Source organism: Muscardinus avellanarius (genome assembly GCF_963383645.1).
Source record: "Muscardinus avellanarius genome assembly, chromosome: 9".
Taxonomy (NCBI): Eukaryota; Metazoa; Chordata; class Mammalia; order Rodentia; family Gliridae; genus Muscardinus; species Muscardinus avellanarius.
This window is the reverse complement of record NC_137795.1, coordinates 3,342,137-3,363,949: the sequence shown is the minus strand read 5'-3', so window position 1 is coordinate 3,363,949 and position 21,813 is coordinate 3,342,137. Positions and strand designations below refer to the sequence as shown.

Here is a 21,813-nt window from a genome sequence, read left to right as displayed (position 1 = left end):
TGAAAAGGGGTGAGGGTGTAGCTCGGAGGTAGAATGCCCCTGGATTCAACCCCTAGCACCACCAGAAAAAAAAAGTAAAGAAAAAAAGAAATGAGAAAGGGTCAAAGTTGAGGCCCAAAGGTAGAATGCCCGAGTTCAATCCCCAGCAAGAAAAAAGAAAATAGAAAGAACTAGTGAGGTGTGACGGCTCCCGCCTGTAATCCTGGTAGAGGTTTGAGGCCAGACTCAGTAATTTAGTTAGACCCTTAGCAATTTAGCAGGACCTGGAGAAGCCCGGCTTGGTGGCACAAGTTTGTAATCTCAGCATTTGGGAGGCCGAAACAGGAGGATCGCAGTGTGCGAACAGCCTCGGGTACTTAATGAGGCCCTCCCACAACTTAGACCATGTTTCAAAAATAGAAAATAGGTCTGGGGTATAGCTTGGAGGTAGAATGCACTTGGGTCCCATCCCTAGTACCGCAAAAAAAAAAAGGGGGGGGGTGTGCTGGAGATATAGCTCAGAGGTACAAAGCCATTGGATTTAATCCCTAGTACCACAAAAGAATAAGAAGAAGGAGGAGGAGGAGAAGGAGGAGGAGGAGGAGGGAAGGAGCAGGAAACTTTTCTTGAGCTGATGGCATTCATTAATACCCACTAGAGGGTTGGGTATGTAGCGAGCTTGCTAGCCTGTGTGAGGTGGATTGAAACCGCAGCACTCAAAACAACATAAAAATCATGCTAATTCCCACTCCAAGTTGTTTTGCCCGCTTTGAATGCCAGCCACTGTGAGGCAGTGTAGGACAGACAGCAGAGCGCACCAGGGAGCTACCATGCATTCCTTTTTTTGTACAGGAGTTTGAGCCCAGGGCCAGTCTACCTTAAAGCCGTACTCCAGCCCCCCTATTTTGTTCAACCCCAGGGACATTCTCCCGAGTTACAGCCTCAGCCCTATTTTTATTTTTATTTTGAAACAGGGTCTCACTAGATTGCTGAGTCTCACTACTGCCTGAGCCTTTTGTCTTCTCTTCCCAAGTACAGGAATTACAGGTGTGTGCCACCGTGCCCAGCCTCTTTTTCTTTTTCTTTTTTTGTTATTTATTTATTTATTGAGGTACTGGGGATGGAACCCAGGGGCATTCTACCTCCAAGCTACACCCCAGCCCTATTTTTTATTCTTTATTTTGAAACAGGGTCTCACTGGGTTGCAAAGGGCCTCGCTAAGTAGCTGAGGCTGTCTGCGAACCGTGTCCTCCTGTCTCAGCCTCCCAAATGTTGGGATTATAAGCATGCGCCACCATACCTGGCATGGGCTGGGAATTTCTGACTGATAGCTTTTGAAGGTTTTTGTTCAGAGGAGTAAGCAGAAGGGTCCAAGGGGTCCTCCTGGATTGACAGACAGTGTGAGTAGGAATCCTTGATGTCTGCTTCCTTGTTCTGTTACAGTCCAGCTTGTGTGTGTGTGTTACTCAGGTCGGAACCCAGAGGCTTCTACCTCTGGGCTCTACCCCAGACCTATTTTATTTTTTACTTGGAAACAAGGTCTCACTAAATTGCTGAGGCTGGCCACAAACCTGCAATCCTCCTGTCTCAGCCTCCCAAGTCCTGGGATTATAAGTGTGCGCCACCACACCCGGCTCCTCATCCAGCTTTTAAAGTTGGTGTGCACCAGAACCAGAGAATAAAAACACAAAACTCGTGCCCTTGAGTCGGGGTGGAGGAACTCCACAAGCCCATTCCAGCTGACTTTAGCAGAAAACAGAGGGAATTTATTAGGATCTCCAGTTCTTTTGAGAGGATCCAGAATCATGAACTGGAGTGACTTTCTGCACACACACACACACACACACACACACACACACACACACACACCCTGGTTCCTAACCAGGGAGCGCCAGCAGGCTACTGTACCAGAATCTCACTGTCAGGAGACCCTGGTTCTGCTTGGGTCAGGCACTCTCATGGGTCATGTGATTCTAAGTTGGGGCCTAGGTGCGCCAGTGTGCTGGGTGGAGTGGCGGGGGCTTGGAGAGGATAAATGGTGCCCAGCAACTGTTCAGGTCAAACCGGGTCCTTAGGGGGAGGTGTTCTGAGTGAATCTGCACAGCGCTCTTCCATGGAAATAGCAGTTTCCAGGGGGCCCGGAGCCCTGTAACTTGGAAACACAGCGCTCAGGCCAGTTCTTCCTCAGGTGCCTGAGGCTGTTGGCAGACTGGCCAAGCACCCCCTGTGAAAACTTACTGGCAGGGCTTTTAATTTTTATTGTGGGCTACTACAGCCAGCTGTACATTCGTAGTAATGGTTTAACTTGGCTATATTTTACAGCGCTGGGCACTTTGTAAAATAAGAATTATCTAAGCCAGGTGTGGTAACACATGCCTATAATTTCAGTTCTTGGAAGGCTGAGACAGGAGGATCGAAGGTTGGAGGATAGCCTGCTTTTAGAGTTGGGGTGTAGCTTGGAGGTAAAATGCCCGAGTTTGATCCACAATACCACACACATACACACACACACACAAAAGAATTATCTATAGGAATATTGATTGATTGATTGATTGATTGATAGAGACAGGAGGTTGAACTCAGGGATGTTCTACTCCAAGCTATACCCACTGCACCTAGCTTTGTCTTCAGCTTTTAATTGTTCAAACAGAACTTGAAACTGGCCTTTAGGGTAAGCTGACTTTTCTTTTCCAAGATGAACTGGGCTTCAGTTCTACTAATGGAACTAAAGAGTGATTTTCTTTCCTTTCTGTGATACCCATTTTTCCTTCTGTGTCTGGATCTGAGATCACAATAATGCCAGCAGTGAATAGCACAAGCATGTGCCGGTTGTTACCAAAAAAAAAAAAAAAAAAAAAAAAAAAAAAAAAAATATATATATATATATATATATATATATAGAGAGAGAGAGAGAGAGAGAGACAGAGAGAGAGAGACAGAGAGACAGAGAGACAGAGTGAGTTGGCTGGGTGCAGTGTTGCACACCTGTAATCCCAGCTACTTGGGAGGCTGAGGCAGAAGGGTCACAAGCGTGAGGCTAGAGCCTGAACAGCTTAGTGAGACCCGGTCTCAAAATTAAAAAAAAAAATTTTTTTTAGAGGATTGAGGGTGTAGATCAGTGGTAGCATGCCTCCAAAATTCAATTCCCAATACCAGATAAAAGATTCAATTTAAAAAGTAATACAGAAGCCAGGCGTGGTGGCACATGCTTGTAATCCCAGCATTCAGGAGGTGGAAACCGGACCTCAGTTCTTGAACAGCCTCAGCTACTTAGTGAGGCCCTTCGCAACCCACTGAGACCGTTTCAAAAATAAAGACTAAAAAATAGTGCTAAGTCGGACGTGGTGGCACACACTTGTAATCCCAGCACTTGGGAGGCTGAGACAAGAGGATCGCATGGGTTCGAAGCCAGCCTCAGCTACTTAGTGAGGCTCTCAAGCAACTTAGTGAGACCCTGTTTCTAAGTGAAGTATAAAATAGGTCTGGGAGGATAGCCTGGAGGTAGAAAAGCCCCTGGGTTCCACCCCTAGTACCACAAAAAAAAAAAAAAATCAATCACGTAATTATGTGAAAGTTAAGATTACGTTTCCAGTATTTGGGAGGCTGAGACAGAAAGATTGCAGGTTCGAGGCCGGCTTCAGCAATTCAGCAAGGTCCTCCACTACTTAGTAAGACCCTGTTTCAAAATAAAGAGGATTGGGTGTGATGGTGTACACTTGCAATCCCAACATTTGAGAGGCTGAGACCAGAGGATCGCAGTTCTTGGACTCAGATACTTAGTGAGGCCCTTTGCAATTCAGTGAGACCCTGTTTCAAAATAAAGAATAAAAAATAGGGCTGGGTATAGCTAAAAAATATTATACCCCTGGGTTCCATCCCCAGTACTGCAAAAACAAAAACAAAAAAATAAATAAAAAGGGCCAAGTGTGGTGATGCATACTTGTAATCCCAGTACTTGGGAGGCTGAAACAGGAGGATCGAAGGTTCGCAGCCAGCCTCAGGTACTTAGTGAGGCCCCCTACAACTTAGTGGGATCCTATTTCAAAGTAAGGAATAAAAAATGGGGCTGGGGATATAGCTCGGAGGTAGAATGCCCCTGGGTTCAATTTCCAGTACTGATAAATAAATAAATAAATAAATAAATAAATAAATGGGCTGGAAGTGTAGCTCAGAGATAGAATGCCCCTGGGTTTAGTCCCTGGTACAAAAAAAAAATTACAGTTGCCTTTGCTGGGCATGATGATATATTTGTAATCCCAGTACTTGGAAAGCTGAGACACGAGGATTGCAGTTTCAAGGCCAGCCTCAGCAACCTAGTGAGGCCATGTTTCAAAATAAAATAAAATAGGGCTGTGGGTATAGCTAAGAGGTAGAATGCCTCTGAGTTCAAATCCCTAATAGCACAAAAAAAGAAAGAAAAGATTAGTTGTTCAGCTGCCAAAAGTGAGGAAGGGGCTGGGTCAGAAGGGGCCTCTCTGGAATCCTGACCCTGAACCCAAGCTCCAGGCTCCCTTCTGCCCCTCCCCTTCCACTCCTAGGTCTTTTGTCCACACCCAGATCTTTTGTCTTTTGTCTTTTTTTTTTAGTGGTACTGAAGATTGAACTTACCTCTGAGCTACATCCTCAACTCTATTTTTAATTAATTAATTTATACTGGATATTGAACCCAGAGGCATTCTATCTCCAAGTTATACCCACAACCTGATTTCCTTCCTTCCTTCCTTCCTTCCTTCCTTCCTTCCTTCCTTCTTTCCTTCCTTCCTTCTTCCCTCCCTTTCTTTCTTTCTTTCTTTCTTTCTTTCTTTCTTTCTTTCTTTCTTTCTTTCATACTGGGGATTGAATTCAGGGTGTATTCTACCTCCAAGCTACACCTCCAGCCCTATTTTTTATTCTTTTATTTTGAAACAGGCTCTCACTAAGTTGCTGAGACTGGCTTTGAGCCTGGGATCCTCCTGTCTCAGTCTCTCAAGCACTATTATAAGTGTGCACCACCATGCCTGGCTTGGCTGGATAATGAAGAGCATTATTGGAAGGTGCTGCAGGCACCTCCCATGGCCCCCCAGGGCAGGCAGCTAGCAGGTGTCTGGGACTGTGAGAGAAGGACCTCCAGCAGTGACAGAGTCTGGGACAAAAATAAGTCAGCGAAGGGGCGCGAGTGTCGGACATGTTGGGCAGTTCTGCTGCTCTCTGGGCTCCCTCTCCACGTGTCCACTTAGTATTGCTCTGTGAAGCTCACCTGTGCGTACTATGTGTTATATCACTGTCACACTTGTCTGGCCTTGCTTGTGTTCAGCTAATTGAGCGTTAGTAGATCAGGGAAAACCAGAGGTCTTTAGCTGTCCTCTGTGCTTGGTGCCCTAAGGCCCAGGTTTGAAAACAGCACCCCCTAGTCAGGCCTAGCAGTATCACACTGCGTGTGTGTGCGTGTGTGTGTGTGTGTGTGTGTGTGTGTGTGTGTGTGTTTTACTGGGGACTGAATCCAGGGGCATTCTACCTCTGAGCTATACCCTCAGCCCTGTTTTATTTTTTATTTAGAAACAGGATCTCACCAAGTTGCTGAGAGCCTTGCTAAGTTGCTTAGGCTAGTGGGGAACCTGAGATCCTTCTGTCTCAGTCTCCCAAGTACTGGGACTGCAGGCGTGTACTACCATGCTCAGCTTCTGTTTTTATCCTTTTATCAGTGCATTGTAATTACACATTATAGTGAGATTCTTTTTCTTTTCTTTTTTTTTTTTGCGGTATTAGGGATGGAACCCAGGGGCATTCTATCTCTGAGCTACACCCCCAGCTCTATTTTTTATTCTTTATTTTGAAACAGGGTCTCACTAAGTTGCAGAGGGCCTCACTAAGTAGCTGAGGCTGGCCACGAATCCACATCCTCCTGTCTCAATCTGCCAAATGCTGGGATTACAAGCGTGCGCCACCATGGCCAGCTTAATTTTATTTTGAAATAGTGTCTCACTAAGTTGCTGAGGCTGGTCATGAACCTGTGATCCTCCTGTCTCAGCCTCCTGAGTACTGGAATTATAAGCATGGGCCACCATGCTCAGCTAACAGGATTATTTTCTTAGTTTTCTTTTCAGATTATTCATTGTCAATTTAGAAACACAATTCAGTCTGATGATTTTGTACCCTGCAACTTTGCAAATTTCACTTATCAGTTCTAACATTTTCTTTGTGGACTCTGTAGGATTTTCTGCATATGAGAGGTTTTCATCTGCGAAGAGAGATACTTTTGCTTCTCCTGCTCCAAAATGGCTTGTATTTCTTTTTCTTGCTTAATTGCTTTGGCTAGGAATTCCAGCACTACTTTGAACAGAAGTGATGAGGCTGGGCAGTGTTTTCTTATTCCTGACCCTAGGGGGCAGGCTTTCAATTTTTCACTGTGTAATATGATGTCAACCCCTTTATTAAACTTTCCTGGATGCCGGGCGTGGTGGCACACGCTTGTAATCCCCGCGCTTGGGAGGCAGAGACAGGAGGATCGCGCAGGTTCGAAGCCAGCCGCGTGCGCTGGCTTAGGAGACCCTGTTTCCAAATAAAAAAATGTAAAAATAGGTCTGGGAGTGTAGCCCGAAGGTAGAAGGGCTTCCGGGAACCCCAGTACCACCAAAAAAAAAAAAAAAACAACTTTCCTGGAACTGCTAGTTTGGGTGTGTCATCTGTTTCCTGCAGGGTCTCCACTGGGACATCTATAAAAGGTGTAAATGAGCCAGACACCAGGACAGGCTGTAAAGATGCTTATCCCAGAGTTTGCAGAAATAATTTTCATGACCAGTTCTGGACTGGATGTTGCACACAAATGTGTGCCAGTTGCACTGATCTGCTTAAATATGCTGAGAACGGCTTTATTTTTCCAGATGGTTAGAGCTTTGCAGGAGATAAGACTGGCCTTGCAGTGTTGTTTAGTTATGTGGGTGTTTTTATTGATTTTAAGGCTTTGCTGCTTAATCGTTCACAGTACCTAGGCAGTCATGAAACGAGAGACTATACCACGAGGCATCGGCAGTGTTCATCTAGGGGTCTGTGCCACGAGCACGGTTGGGCAGTCCTGGCTTCTAGCTGTTTTTCTCACTTGGCTAACTTTGTGTCTTTGGGAAATTTTCTAACCTCCAAGCAGTCTGAATGCCATAGCACCCACCTTAAAGTGTTGTATAGGGATTAAATGGAGAGCTTAGTTTGCTGCTGTGACACACAATAAATGGTCTGGAAAAAGTAGTTACCAAAAACCTTCATTAAAGTTTAGAATATATTTAGCTTCTATGGATGAATAATGTAGTATTTATTTATTTTTAAGACTGGGATTTGAACCCACTGTCCTCCTGTCTAAGCCTCCCAAGTATGGGGATTACAGGTACACACCACAGTGCCCAGTTTGCAAAAAAAATTTTTTTTATTATTTTTGCGGTACTGAAGATGGAACCCAGGGGCATTCGACCTCCAAGCTATACCCCCAGTCCTATTTTTTATTCTTTATTTTGAAACAGGGTATCCTGAGGTGCAAAAGGGCCTCACTAAGTAGCTGAGGCGCTCTGCAAACCATAATTCTCCTGTCTCGGCCTCCCAAATGCTGGAATTACAAGCATGCACCACCGTGCCTGGCTGCAAAAAATATTTTCAAAATAGCTTTCTGCTTGTGATCATTGCTATTTACACATGTACCTTGAGTGTGTTTGAAGATACCTGGTTCATTGTTATTAGTGTGTGTGTGTGTGTGTGTGTGTGTGTGTGTGTGTGTGTGAGAGAGAGAGAGAGAGAGAGAGAGAGAGAGAGAGAGAGAGAGAGAAATAATTTTTATTTATTTCGTTTTTGTGGTACTGGGGATTGAACCCAGGGACATTTTACCTACAAGCTCTACCCCCAGCCTTATTTATTTATTTATTTATTTAGTTAGTTAGTTAGTTAGTTTTGTGCTTCTGGGGATTAAACCCAGAGGCATACTAGCTCTAAACTACACCCTCAGCCCTATTTTATTTTATTTTACTTATTTTTACTTTTCTATTTATCTTTTTCTTGCAGTACTGGGGATGGAACCCAGGGGTATTCTACCTCTGAGCTACACCCCCAGCCCTAATTTTTAGTCTTTTTATTTTTGAAGCAGGGTCTCACTGAGTTGCAAAGGGCCTCACTACGTAGCTGAGGCTACCCCTGAACCGCGATCCACCGTTCTTAGCTTTCCAAATCTGGGATTACAAGTGTGTACCACCATGCCTGGCTCCCAGCCCTGTTTATGTATGTATGTATGTATGTATGTATGTATGTATGTATGTATTTACTTACTTATTTTGTGGTACTGAGGATAGAACCCGAGGGGCATTCTACCTCCAAGGTACACCCCCAGCCCTATTTTTATTTTTTATATTGAAACAGGGCCTCACTAAGTGGCTGGCTGCAAATCTATGATTCTCCTGTCTCGGCCACCCAAGTACTGGGATTATAAGCGTGCACCACCACACCTGGCATTAATTTTTTGTTTTGTTTTGTTTTTGAAACAGGATCTCAATGGGTTTCTGAGGGCCTTGATTAATTGCTGAGGCTGGCTGAGAACCTGTGATCCTTCTTTCTCAGTCTCCCAGCTACTGGGCTTGTAGGCATGTACCACCACACCCAGCTTCTGTTTTTATACTTTATTTGTGCCTTGTAATTACACATCATAGTGACATTTTTGTGTGTGTGTGTGTGGTATTAGGGATGGAACCCAGGGGTATTCTACCTCTGAGCTATAACCCCAGACCTATTTTATTCTTTATTTGGAAACAGGGTCTCACTGAGTGGAGGAGGGCCTCATAAATTGCTGAGGCTGGCCTCGAACCTGTGACCCTTGTGTCTCATCCTCCCAAGTACTGAGATTACAAGTCCAGCCCTCTCTGGCTTCTACTTATGAGAGAAGACATGACCTTGACTTTCTGGTCTCATTTAGCATAATATTCTCTAGTTCCATTCGTTTTCATGCAAATGGCATAAAAAAGAACCAAACCGAAATCATTTCACCACTCCACCGCGGCTGGGGCCAGAGTTCTGCCCCGTGGAGCCGGCCAGCGGAATCCAGAGCTGCCACTGTTAGGGGTGGGGTTGGTGGGGTGAGGGTGGAGGTGTGAGGCTGCCCAGCTCCTTCCCCTGCCCCAGTCTGGCCTGGACTTGAATCCCGCTTTGCCTTCACTGACCTCGAGGAGAGGCGACTATTAAAATGGGTCGTAAAACCGGGAGGAGCTGGACAGCGGACCTGAGGCGCCAACCCAGTGCTGAGGTGGACTCTTTGCGGGCCAAGCTGTTCATTGGAGAAAACTGAAGAAAAGGTGCAAGAAACGTGCAAAGTGAAGGCTGGCACACCCGGCGAGGCACTCCCAGGGCGCTTAACATTCATGACAGAAGTAATTGGAACAGGATCTTTTTTTTTTTTTTTTTTAATATTTTGCTGTACTGGCGATTGAACCCAGAGCCTGGTGCATTCTAGGCAAGCGTTCCACCCTGACCTGGACTTTATTTATTTATTTACTTATCTATTTTTTTATATTATGTCAGGAATTGAATCTAGGGGCATTCTATTTCCAAGATATACCCATAGCCTTGTTTTATTTTTTTAAATTTTGAAATAGGGTCTTACTAAGTTGCAAAGGGCCTAAGTTGCTAAGGATGGCCCAAACCTGCGATTCTTCTGGTTCATCCTCCTATGAACTGGCCATAGTCTTTCTTTCTTTCTTTCTTTCTTTCTTTCTTTCTTTCTTTCTTTCTTTTTTTACTTTTTTTTTAGATACTGAGGATTGAAAGCTGGGCATGGTGGTGCATGATTGTAATCCTAGTACTTGGGAGGCAGAGACAGGAAGATTGCCGTTTGAGGACAGCCTCAGCCACTTAGTGAGGAACTTTAGTCTAAAACTTAGTGAGACCCTGTTTCATAATAAAGAATAAAAAATTGGGCTGGGAATATAGCTCAGAGGTAGAATGCCCCTGCGTTCCATTCCAGTGTACCAGTATTGGGAATGGCCTAGGAAGATTTGAGAAAGCTATGATTTTTTTAAAATTTATTTTTATCGGTGCATTGTAATCATATATTACATTGGAGTACAAGACTTGAGAGGATATACAAGCACACATCATCCAATTAGCCCTCATCCAGCCCCATCCCATTCCCTCCCCCTCCCTCGATCCCATGCTTGTTTGGTGATTAACTTTGACACATTTGTTTATGTACCTCCAGAGAAAGCTATGATTATTATATTTCAAAAATCTGTGAAAACTTGGTTTCTGCCTAAAAACAGGCAACTATTCCAATGTAAATTGACTTAGATAAAAGTAATTAGCAAGTCAATAGGAGAGAAGAGCTAGGGCTTCCCCTTTCTAAAAGACAGATCTATACAATCTAGCTAGGATGGTAGGAGGGGTTGGCCTCTGTTTGAGGGACAGTTTCCCTCAAACCACAACAAAACCCCAAAAATCAGAAAAACCGCAGGTTCTTGTCCTGAGCTAAGAGTCAATACACATTAGTCCGGACTCTTGCTGAAAATTTAAAGAAGTTTATTAAAAAGATAGAAATACAGAAGATAGTTACAGCCCCATGCCAGAATGGCATGGGGGGGTGGTTCAAATAAATGCCCCACCCAAGATATAGAACAGAAATAGGTCGGCAGGCACGGTGGTGCACACTTGTAATCCCCGCGCTTGGGAGGCTGAGACAGGAGGACTGCACGGGTTTGAAGCCAGCCTCAGCTACGTAGTGAGGCTCTCACCAACTTAGTGAAACCCTGTTTCCAAATAAAATAAGTCTGGGAGTGTAGCCCGGAGGTAGAAAGCCCCTGGGTTCCACCCCAGTACCACCAAAAAAAAAAAAAAAAGGAAATAGGTTATGGTAGAAATAGAAATATTTTATAGTAGAGGAAATAGGTTAATACCATGCCACCTTTATTTATCTCACCTAGATGACTTGACTTGAAACTCGTGTGTGTGTGTGTGTGTGTGTGTGTGTGTGTGTGTGTGTGTGTGTGTTGGGCCATTAGATGTCTATGATGTGACTTTTAGACATAAATCATGTAGAAACTGGAGTGAACTATTTATTTTTGCATGGAAGAATAGGTAGCGATTTTGCAAATCAAACTTCCTCATTTTTTTTCTAGACAGAGTTACGCCAGTGCTTATATAACTAGATTTGCTGGCAATACTCAAGGTAATCTAAAAATTCCAAGCATACAGGCGCCGTCCAGTGAGAACATTTGCTATATCAATAACTCTTTGGCAGGCTCTTTTCTTGGCTGTGACCTTCATGGGTGTGTTTTAAAGGTCAGTTTCCTTAAAGGAAGGTCAGTTCATACTTTTCTTTCTCTCTCTCTCTCCCTTTGGGTCCTTAGCTATGACAGAGATTCCACTTTCAACGTGTTTGTGGGGAAAGGACAGCTGATCGCAGGGATGGACCAAGCCCTGGTCGGCATGTGCGTCAATGAGCGGCGTTTCGTCACGATCCCCCCCAAGCTTGCCTATGGAAGTGAAGGCGTTTGTAAGTGTCCGTCTGTTTATCCACACACGCGCAGAGACCGCCAGGGCCTTGCAGCCTGTTGGGTCAAGCTGACTGACGAGCTTAGAGGCTTTAGACTTTTTCATTTAGGGGGAAATTAAAGAGCAGTACACACACACAACTAAAGTAAAATTAAAAAGAATAATTAAGCGGGGGAGGGGGGTGCACACTTGTAACCTAAGTACTAGGAGGCTGAGACAGAAGGATCGCAGGTTTGCAGACAGCCTAAGCTACTTAGGCCCTTTGCAACTCAGTGAAACCCTGTTTCAAAATAAAGAGTAAATATCCCATTATGATGTATGAATACAGTGCACCAATAAAAAATTAAAAACAAACAAACAAAAATAAATAAAGAATAAAAAATAGGGCTGGGCGTGTCACCCAGAGGTAGAATGCCCCTGGGTTCCATCCCCAGTACCGAAAAAAAAAAAGGTTTTATATTCTAGTATGAAGAAAGATGTCATTAACACAGGTATATTGAACAGTAGCCACAATAAGAGGAAAATCTTATTTATCTTATTTTCTCTTTCTCTTAATCTCTCTCTCTCTCTCTCTCTCTCTCTCTCTCTCTCTCTCTCTCTCTCCTTTCTTTTTTTTAGGATGCTGGGGATTGAACCCAGGGGCATTCTACCTCCGAACGACACCTCTAGCCCTATTTTATTTTTATTTTGAAACAGGGTCTCACTAGGTGATGAGTCTTACCACTGGCTGAGGCTGTCCTTACACCACATCTCAGCCTCCAAAGTACTGGGGTTACAGGCATGTGCCACCCAGTCCACTTATTTTCTCTTTTAATTTCTCTTCCTCCTCCTCCTCTTCCTCCTCCTCCTCCTCTTCCTCCTCCTCCTCCTCTTCTTCTCTTTCTCCTTCTCCTCCTCCTCCTCCTCCACCTCCTCCTCCTCCTCCTCTTCCTCCTCCTCCTCCTCCTCCTCCTCTTCTTCTCTTTCTCCTTCTCCTCCTCCTCCTCCACCTCCTCCTCCTCTTCCTTCCTCTTCTCCTCCTCCTCCTCCTTCCTCTTCCCCTTCTTCTTCCTCTTCCCCTTCTCCTCCTCCTCCTCCTCCTCCTCCTCCTCCTCCTCCTCCTCCTCCTCCTCCTCCTCCTCCTCCTCCTCCTCCTTCTTCTTCTTCTTCTTCTTCTTCTTCTTCTTCTTCCCTGGGGAATGTATGGGTATCCTACCTTTGAACCCACCTTTGCAGAGTTGCTGAGGCTGACCTCTAACCTGCAAAACTTTTGTCTCAGCCTCCCAAATGCTGAGATTACAGGTGTGTACACCTGGTTTTCTTTTTATTTCATTTGAAGGAAAGATGGAGGATGCATGGGTCGTTTTGGAAGTGTATACCAGTGACTGCTTGAACCTTTTGGCTTCTGTTCACTTTGGCAGTATCCGAGGTGTTGATTTGTCTGGCCTGAATGGCAGCGGTTTCTCAGCGTGAACTCTCTCTTCATTTCTAGCTGGGGTGATCCCCCCAAATTCAGTGCTTCATTTTGATGTACTTCTGATGGATATTTGGAATTCTGAAGACCAGGTTCAGATTCACACGTATTTCAAGCCCCCCAGTTGCCCTCGAACCATCCAGGTGTCTGATTTTGTAAGGTACCACTACAACGGAACGTTCTTGGACGGGACTCTCTTTGATTCCAGGTAAGTCCCACTGTCCATGGCAGTATCACGTCTGCTTTCTGTGCCAATGGAGAAACCAGAAAAGGGGTGTGAAAATAACTTTAACCGCTACCAGAGGCACAATCTAATACATCTTAGCCAGGAATGGTGGTGCATACCTGTGATCCCAGTACTTGGGAAGCTGAGACAGGAGGATCACAGGTTCAAGGCCAGCCGCAGCAATTCAGCCAGACCGTCAGTAACTTAGCAAGACTATGTTTCCAAATAAAACGCAGGGGACTGGGGACGTAGCTCCGAGGTAGAATGTCCCTGGTGTTCAGACCCCAGTAAACTCCCCCTCGGGGTTAGTACATCTTAGAAAACTTTAAAAGCTGGCTGGGCGGGGTGGCACGCACTTGTAATCTCAGCATTTGGGAGCCTGAGACAGGAGGATCGTGGTTCGTGGACAGCCTCAGCTACTTACTGAGGCCCTCTGCAACTCAGTGAGACCGGGTTTCAAAATAAAGAATAAAAAACAGGGTTGGGGGTGCAGCTCGAGGTAGAACGCCCTTGGGTTCCATCCCCAATACTGGGGGGGGAAAAAGAAAAGAAAAGAAAAGGAAAGGAAAGAAAGGAAGAAAGAAAGAAAGAAAGACTTTAAAAGCTGCATGCTTATCTAATTTAACAGTATTTTGGGGTCTCATCATTAAGTGAAAAATCCACATTTTTTATGGTTTTCCCAAGGAAAGAGAAGGGAGACGATGAATGCCTGAGGGATGGGGGAAGGGGCTCAGCCAGAGCACAGGGAACCCTTAGACACTGACGCCCGGGGTCGAGCGCGCGGAGTGGCGCGGCCGGCCCTTTTCGTCAGTCACTGTGGTACCAACATGAGCTTTGGCTCCTGCCATCCCGAGGGCCCCTGCTCCGTGTCTGTTAGCAGAGATCCGTGGATGCCGGTTTGCGGGGTGGGTATGGGCACGCTGTGAGCTGAGGCTGCGGACAGAAGCCTTCCTGAGGGGTGAGTTGGAGACACACAGGGGCCTGTCTCCCTTCTCTTTGGATTTCAGTCACAATCGCATGAAAACCTATGACACGTACGTGGGTATTGGCTGGCTGATTCCTGGCATGGACAAGGGGCTGCTAGGGATGTGTGTGGGCGAAAAGCGCACCATCACCATACCGCCCTTCCTGGCCTACGGGGAAGATGGGGATGGTAAGTCCTTCTCTGTCTCTTCCCTCTCCACCTACTGCAGCGGTGAGGCTCACTGTGTCCACATGAAACCCACTGGGCTTTTGGATCTAGACCAACATTGCCTAGTATGGTGGCCTGTAGCTACAGGTGACGGGCTGTGTTTAAATGAATGAATTGGGCCGGGCGTGGTGGCGCACGCTTGTAATCCCCGCGCTTGGGAGGCTGAGACAGGAGGATCGCGCAGGTTTGAAGCCAGCCTCAGCTACTTAGTGAGACCCTGTTTCCAAATAAAGTATAAAATAGGTCTGGGCATATAGCCCGGAGGTAGAAAGCCCCTGGGTTCCACCCCCCAGTACCACACACACAAAAAAGAATGAATCGAGCAGGCATGGTGGCACACACCTGTGATCCCAGTACTTGGAGACGGACACAGGAGGATTTACAGAGGCCCTCTGAAACACATTGAGAGCCTGTTTCAAAAAAATAAAAAATAGTGCCAAGCCTGGTGCACATGCTTGTAATTCCAGAACTTGGGAGGCTGAGGCAGGAGGATTGTGGGTTTGTGGCCCGCCTCAGCTACTTAGTGAGACCCTCCACAACTTAGTGAGACTCTGTTTCAAAATAAAAAATAAGCGGGGCATGGTGGCACACGCTTGTAATCCGAGCATCTGGGAGGCGGAAACTGGAGGGTCATGGTTTGCAGACAGCCTCAGCTACTTAGCAAGACCCTTTGCAACTCAGTGAGACCCTGTTTCAAAAATAAAAAGACTAGCTGGGCGTGGTGGTATATGCTTGTAATCCTAGCATTCGGGAGGCTGAGACTGGAGGATCGCGGTTCATTGACAGCCTCAGCTACTTAGTGAGGCCCTCCGTAACTTAGTGAGACCCTGTTTCAAAAATAAAGAATAAAAAATAGGGCAGGGGGTGTAGCCTGGAGGTTGAATGCCCCTGGGTTCCATCCCCAGACCTGCAAAATAAATAATAAATAAATAAATAAATAAAATGAAACAAGTATAAAGACTAAAAAATAGAGCTGGGGGTGTAGCTTGGAAGTAGAATGCCCCTGGGTTCCATCCCCAGTCCTGAAATAAATAAATGACGGGTCCAGCCCATCAGTCCAGGCGGGACTGGCCAGATGATGAGTACCGACGGCCCCGATCCCCACACGGAGCCGGGAGATTTGTCAAGCAAGATCTCGTTTATTTTCCTTCAGGCAACCCAATTTAAAGCAAAAAAGGCAGGGGGGGATTTTCCGGTCAGGAAACTATTTTAACCTATCAAACTAAAAGTAGCGGGGGCAAGGAGATGCCCCCTTGTATCCGCTCGGCACTATTTGTTGCAGGTCTATTCATCGGAAGGTCCGGCGGTTGTGCAGACCTGTGTTCGCTACATGCAGCCCATTCATTGGAAGTTTTGACAGGCGGCCATCGTGCTTGGCGCTACCTGTCATCTGGCGGTTGAGCAGACGTCAACGCGCTTGGCGCTTCATGTAGCTAATTCATCGGAGGTTCTGTCAGGCAGTTTGAGCAGACCCCAACAAATAAATAAATAAATAAATAAATAAATAAATAAATAAATAAATAAATAAATAAATAATAGGGCTGGGGGTGTAGCTTGGAGGTAGATGCCCCTAGGTTAAATCCCCAGTACTGCAAAAAAAAAAAAAAAGAAAGAAAAGAAAGAAAAGAAAAGAAAAGAAAAATTGGGTGTAGGTTTGAAAGAACAAGTCTACAGTATTCTTTAGAACCAGATCAGAGCTTTGGAATGTGGACCTTTAAGTGTCTGTAATTTGCATTCCTACACAAACAGAAGCCCATAGAGGTATGTGTTTGGTTTCGCATGTGGGTGTCGAGCCGCCCATGAGCTGCCTTCATTTCCCAGCCTGAGTGTAAACAGTCTGATCATGGCAGTCCCGTGTGTGATTACCCTTAGTTTCCTTCTTCTTCTAAGTCAGCTTTATTATTTATTGATTGATCGTGGTACTGGGGATGGAACCCAGGGGCATTCTACCTCCGAGCTGTACCTCTAGCCCTATTTTTCATTCTTTTTTTTCTTTTTCTTTCTTTCTTTTTTTTTTTTTTCGTGGTACTTAGGGTGGAACCCAGGGGCTTTTCTACCTTCGGGCTATACTCTGAGACCTATTTTATACTTTATTTGGAAACAGGGTCTCACTAAGTTGCTGAGAGCCTCACTAAGTAGCTGAGACTGGCTTCGAACCTGTGATCCTCCTGTCTCAGCCTCCCAAGCATTGGGATTACAAGCGTAAGCCATCACCCCTGGCTTTCATTATTTTAAAACAGGGTCTCACTAAGTTGCAAAGGGCCTCACTAAGTAGTAGCTGAGGCTGTCCATGAACCGCTATTCTCCTGTCTCAGCCTCCCAAATGCTGGAATTGCAAGCGTGCACCACCACGCCTAGCTTCTAAGCCAGGCTTTACACTGTCCCCACCAGCCCCTGCTTGGACCCCGTGGTGAGACATTGCAGTTAGACACCACGGGGACCACCCAAGTCTTGGGAGAACATTTGTCTCCCTGGCTTGAATACTACAAGGAATTGTGGAGGACGTCGAGTGGTGCGGTCCTTCCTGATTCTGAACATCATCTTCTCCGTTCCACTCTAGGGAAAGACATTCCTGGCCAGGCGTCCCTGGTATTCGACGTCGCTCTTCTGGACCTCCATAACCCCAAGGATACTATTTCCATTGAGAACAAGGTAGTTCCTGAAAACTGCGAGAGGAGGAGTCAGAGCGGGGACTTCCTCAGGTACCACTACAATGGCACACTTCTGGACGGCACCTTCTTTGATTCCAGGTGAGAAAACAGCTGGAGCCTCATTCACCAGGAGGGCTTCGCACCTGAGTCTGGGGCTGGTGGAACATGATCTGAGTGTCTGTGTCTGCCAGTGCTCATTCATATTTTTATCTCCAGTATAGATGTCTGGTTTTTTTGTTTTGTTTTGTTTTGTTTTTTGGGGGAGGATACTGGGTATTGAACCCAGAGGAGTAATATTGCTTTTTTTTTTTTTTTTTTTTTTTGGTGGTCCTGGGGCTGGAACCCAGAGGCCTTCTACCTCCGAGCTACACTCCCAGACCTATTTTATATTTCATTTGGAAACAGGGTCTCTTAAACCAGCTGAGGCTGGCTTCAAACCTGCGTGATCCTCCTGTCTTAGCCTCCCAATCGTGGGGATTACAGGCGTGCGCCACCACACATGGTGGTGCCTGGCTTACTTACTTTATTTATTTATTTATTTTTGTCGTACTGGGGTTGGATCCTAGGGGCGCTCTACCTCCGAGCTACACTCCCAGCCCTATTTTTTATTCTTTATTTTGAAACAGGGTCTCACTAAGTTGCAAAGGGCCTCACTAAGTAGCTGAGGCTGCCGTGAGCCCAGATCCTTCTGTCTCAGCCTCCCAAATGCTGGGATTACACGCCTGGCTGTTTTCTGATTGTGAATTTCTTCAGAGGCCATTATAACAGTGGGCTTTTGTGGGCTGATTTTTTTGTTGTTGTTTTTGGTGGTATTGGAGTTGGAACCCAAGGACATTCTACCTCCAAACTATACCTTCAGCCCTATTCTATTCTTTATTTTGGAACACAGCATCACTAAGTTGCAAGGGCCTCACAAATTGCTGAAGCTGGCCGTGAACTGCGATCCTCCTGTCTCCGCCTCCCAAGTACTGAGATTACAAGTGAGCCTACCACGCCTGGCTAGGGCTGACTTAGATGGATCTGTAGAGAAAGAGAAGCTCACATTTAGACGTTGAGCCGCTGTAGTGGCTCATGCGTGTAATCCCAGAGACAGATGGGACGATCACAGGTTTGAGGACAGCCTCAGCAACACAGCGAGACTCTTAGTAACTTAGGAAGACCTGTTTCAAAACAGAAAATTAGCTGGGCGAGGTGGCTGCATGCTTGGAATCCCATACCATACTGGCTGCCATTATGCAGACTTTACAGGCCGACAGACTGGAGGGGACACATTCCGCTCCCTCTCGAGGGCGGAGGCCAAGGACTGTGCAGATGGCTCAAGTACCTTGGCACTGTGCTCCCACAAGTGGCACCCACTCTTTGGAAACCATTCTTTTAGCTTCCTGTTAGAAGGGAATAACAGCCCAGCTGTCTTTGTGAGGTAATAGACTTCTAGCTTATTGAATCATCCAAAAATATCACAGAATTTTGCTTTGGCATTACTTTATTTGAAAAATTCATTCTAATTTTATTTTCACTGCTTGGGATTGAATCCAGGGGTGTTCTACTACTGATCTACAGTCTCAGCCCATTTTATTTTATTTTATACTGAGGATTTAACCTAGGGGCATTCTATCTCTGAACTATACCCCCAATTTTTATTTTATTTTTATTTATTTATTTATTTATTTATTTATTTATTTAGTGGTACTGGGGATGGAACCCAGAGGCTTTCTACCTCTGGGCTATACTCCCAGACCTTTTTTATATTTTATTTGGAAACAGGGTCTCACTAAGTTGCTGAAAGCCTCACTAAGTAGCTGAGGCTGGCTTCGAACCCATGCAATCCTCCTTGTCTCAGCCTCCCAATATTGGGGATTACAAGCGTGCGCCACCACGCCCAGCTTCTATTCTTTATTTTGAAACAGGTTTTCACTGAGTTGCAAAGGGCCTCACTAAGTTGTTAAGGCTGCCTGCAAACTGAGATCCTCCTGTCTCAGCCTCCCAAATGCTGGGATTACAAAGTGCACCACCATGCCTGGCTCACCTCCAGACCTATTTTATTTATTTATTTATTTATATTTATTTATTTTTTTGCGGGTCTGGGGATGGAACCCAGGGGCATTCGACTTCTGAGCTACACCCCCATCCCTATTTTTTTATTCTTTGATTTGAAATAGGGTCTCACTGAGTTGCAAAGGGCCTCACTAAGTAGTTGAGGCTGGCCGCAAACTGCGATCCTCCTGACTCAGCCTCCTAAATGCTGGGATTACAAGCATGCGCCACCACGCCCAACTTGATTCCTCTTTTCATGAGACTCACAATAATCAGGCTCAGTTGGCAATCGGTAGAGAGGCTGGATCGCTCCACTGAGGGGAGCACTTGGGAGTCCTACAGCTGGGCTGTAGGAAGGAGACTACAGTTGTTCTCAGTATATGTGCCACCTTCTGGCAATCTGCATACTCCTGTTCAGGGCTAGAGGACAGCTCAGTGACAGTGAACTTGCCTAGCATACTTGACCCTGAGCTCAACCCCAGCACCGCCATTAATAACTGATGTGCCACATAAGCAGGTCTCTCTTCTTTAGAGACTGAAGACACTGGCCTTGAGATGTGTTCTTAGTTATCCTGGGGCATGATAACCGTGTAGACAGTCCCACTGACGTTAGCTCCATCTCTGTAGGGTTACTTCTTATTTATTTTTTATTTTTGGTAGTACTGGGGTTCCTGGAAGCCCTTCTACCTTAGGGCTACACTCCCAGACCTATTTTATATTTTTTTGTTTGGAAATAGGGTCTCTTAAACCAGCACGGCTGGCTTCGAACCTGCTCAATCCTCCTGTCTCCGCCTCCCAAGCGTGCGCCACCACGCCCGCCAAGGGTTGCTTCTTAAAAAGCACGTTGCATTTCTTTTTTGTTGTTGTTGTTGCAGTCCTGGGAGTGGAACGCATGGGCATTCTACATCTGAGCTACACCCCCAGCCCTATTTTTTAGTCTTTATTTGGAAACAGGGTCTCACTGAGTTGCAGAGAGCCTCGCTAAGTAGCTGAGGCTGTCCGCGAACCACGATCCTCCTGTCTCAGCCTCCCGAGTGCTGGGATGACAAGCGTGCGCCCCCACACCTGGTCCCCACGTTGAATTTTTAAACTGACCAAACCGGAGGGTTGAACAGCTAGTTTCTGTCCCGTTTCTGCAGGCAGTGTTCACACAGGCACCACTCCAGGGCAGCGAGTGGCCTGGCCGTGCCCATGTCACTGTTGGGGGTTTGGAGGTTTCTCCCGTCCCGTCGTGAACCCGGATGACTTGCTCAGGTGCTGGGTGCCCTATGAGTTACCACTTTCTTTTCGTTCTTTGCAGCTACTCGAGGAACCGCACCTTTGACACCTACATTGGGCAGGGCTACGTGATTCCTGGGATGGACGAAGGTTTACTTGGTGTTTGCATTGGAGAGAGGCGAAGGATTGTGGTCCCCCCTCACCTGGGGTATGGAGAGGAAGGAAGAGGTGGGCATCACCTGCCTCCCCGCTGGCCGGCTGCTTCACCCGACTCCAATCAGGGCTCGTAGGAGGGCAAGCAGGGAAGCTCAAGGCCAGCGTGAGACTGGATGGCCCAGATAGATTTAGCTTCTAGAGTGCTATCGTTTCTCTTTGCTCTTCCCGCCATGCGGTGTGTGTGTGTGTGTGTGTGTGTGTGTGTGTGTGTGTGTGTGTGTGTGTGTTACTGGAGAATTGAACCTAGAGACATTCTACCTTTCAGCTACACCTCCAGCACTTTTTTTTTTTTTTTTTTTTTTTTTTTGCGGGTCTGGGGATGGAACCTAGGGGCATTTGACCTCCAAGCTACATCACCTGCCCTATTTTTTATTCTTTATTTTGAAACAGGGTCTCACTAAGTTGCAGAGGCCTCACTAAGTAGCCGAGGCTGTCCGTGAACTGCGATCCTCCAGTCTCAGCCTCCCAAATGCTGGAATTACAAGAGTGCACCACCACGCCTGGCTTATATTTTTATTTTTTATTTTTTTAATTTTCTTTTTTGTGTTGCTGGGGATGGAACTCAGGGGCATTCTACCTCCCAGATATACTCCCAGCCCACTTTTTTTTATTCTTTATTTTGAAACAGGGTTTCACTAAGTTACAGAGGGCCTCACTAAGTAGCTGAGGCTGGCCACGAACCTGGATCCTCCTCTCTCAGCCTCCCAAGTACTGGAATTATAAGTGTGCTCTACCATGCCCAACTTATTTTTATTTTTGAAACAGGGTCTCACTAGGTTGATGAGAATCTCACTACTTAATGAGGTTGTCCTCGAACCTGTGATCCTCCTGTGTCAGCCTCCCAAGTACTGGGATTTCAGGCATGTACCACCCAGCCCAGCTATGAGATTCACCCATTTAAGTATTCAAATGAATGACTTCCAGTAAATTTCGTTACTTATGCAGCTATCACCATCATCCTATAACATTTTGTCACCTTAAAAACAAGCTTCCAGCCGGGCGTGGTGGTGCTCGCTTGTAATCCCAGCATTTGGGAGGCTGACCCTGGAGGATCGTGGTTCATGGACAGCCTCAGCTACTTAGGCCCTTTGCAATCCGTGAGACCCCCCGGTTTAAAAATAAAGAATAGCTGGGCGTGGTTTCCGCCTTCCCTGGGAGGCGGAAACAGGAGGATCATGCTGGCTTAAGAGACTGTTTCCAAATAAAAATATTTTAAAAATAGGTCTGGGACTATAGCCCGGAGGTAGAAGGGTTTCCAGTACCACCAAAAAAATAAATAAAAAAGAATAAAAAATAGGGCTGGGGGTGTAGCTCGGAGGTAGAATGCTCCTGGGTTCCATCCCCAGTACTGAAAAAG

General features: G+C 46.0%; 1 protein-coding gene across 1 annotated transcript in view; it reads left to right on the top strand.

The window, feature by feature from the left end:
• Positions 1–21,813, top strand: part of FKBP9 (FKBP prolyl isomerase 9) — a gene marked incomplete at both ends in the record, with an annotated part of 43,737 nt that overhangs the window by 3,728 nt on the left and 18,196 nt on the right. Inside the window, 5 exons of the mRNA XM_080701826.1 lie at positions 11,322–11,467; positions 12,938–13,127; positions 14,153–14,298; positions 16,898–17,087; positions 20,323–20,468. Coding sequence (XP_080557952.1) covers positions 11,322–11,467; positions 12,938–13,127; positions 14,153–14,298; positions 16,898–17,087; positions 20,323–20,468 — 818 coding nt within the window. The remainder of the gene's footprint in view (positions 1–11,321; positions 11,468–12,937; positions 13,128–14,152; positions 14,299–16,897; positions 17,088–20,322; positions 20,469–21,813) is intronic.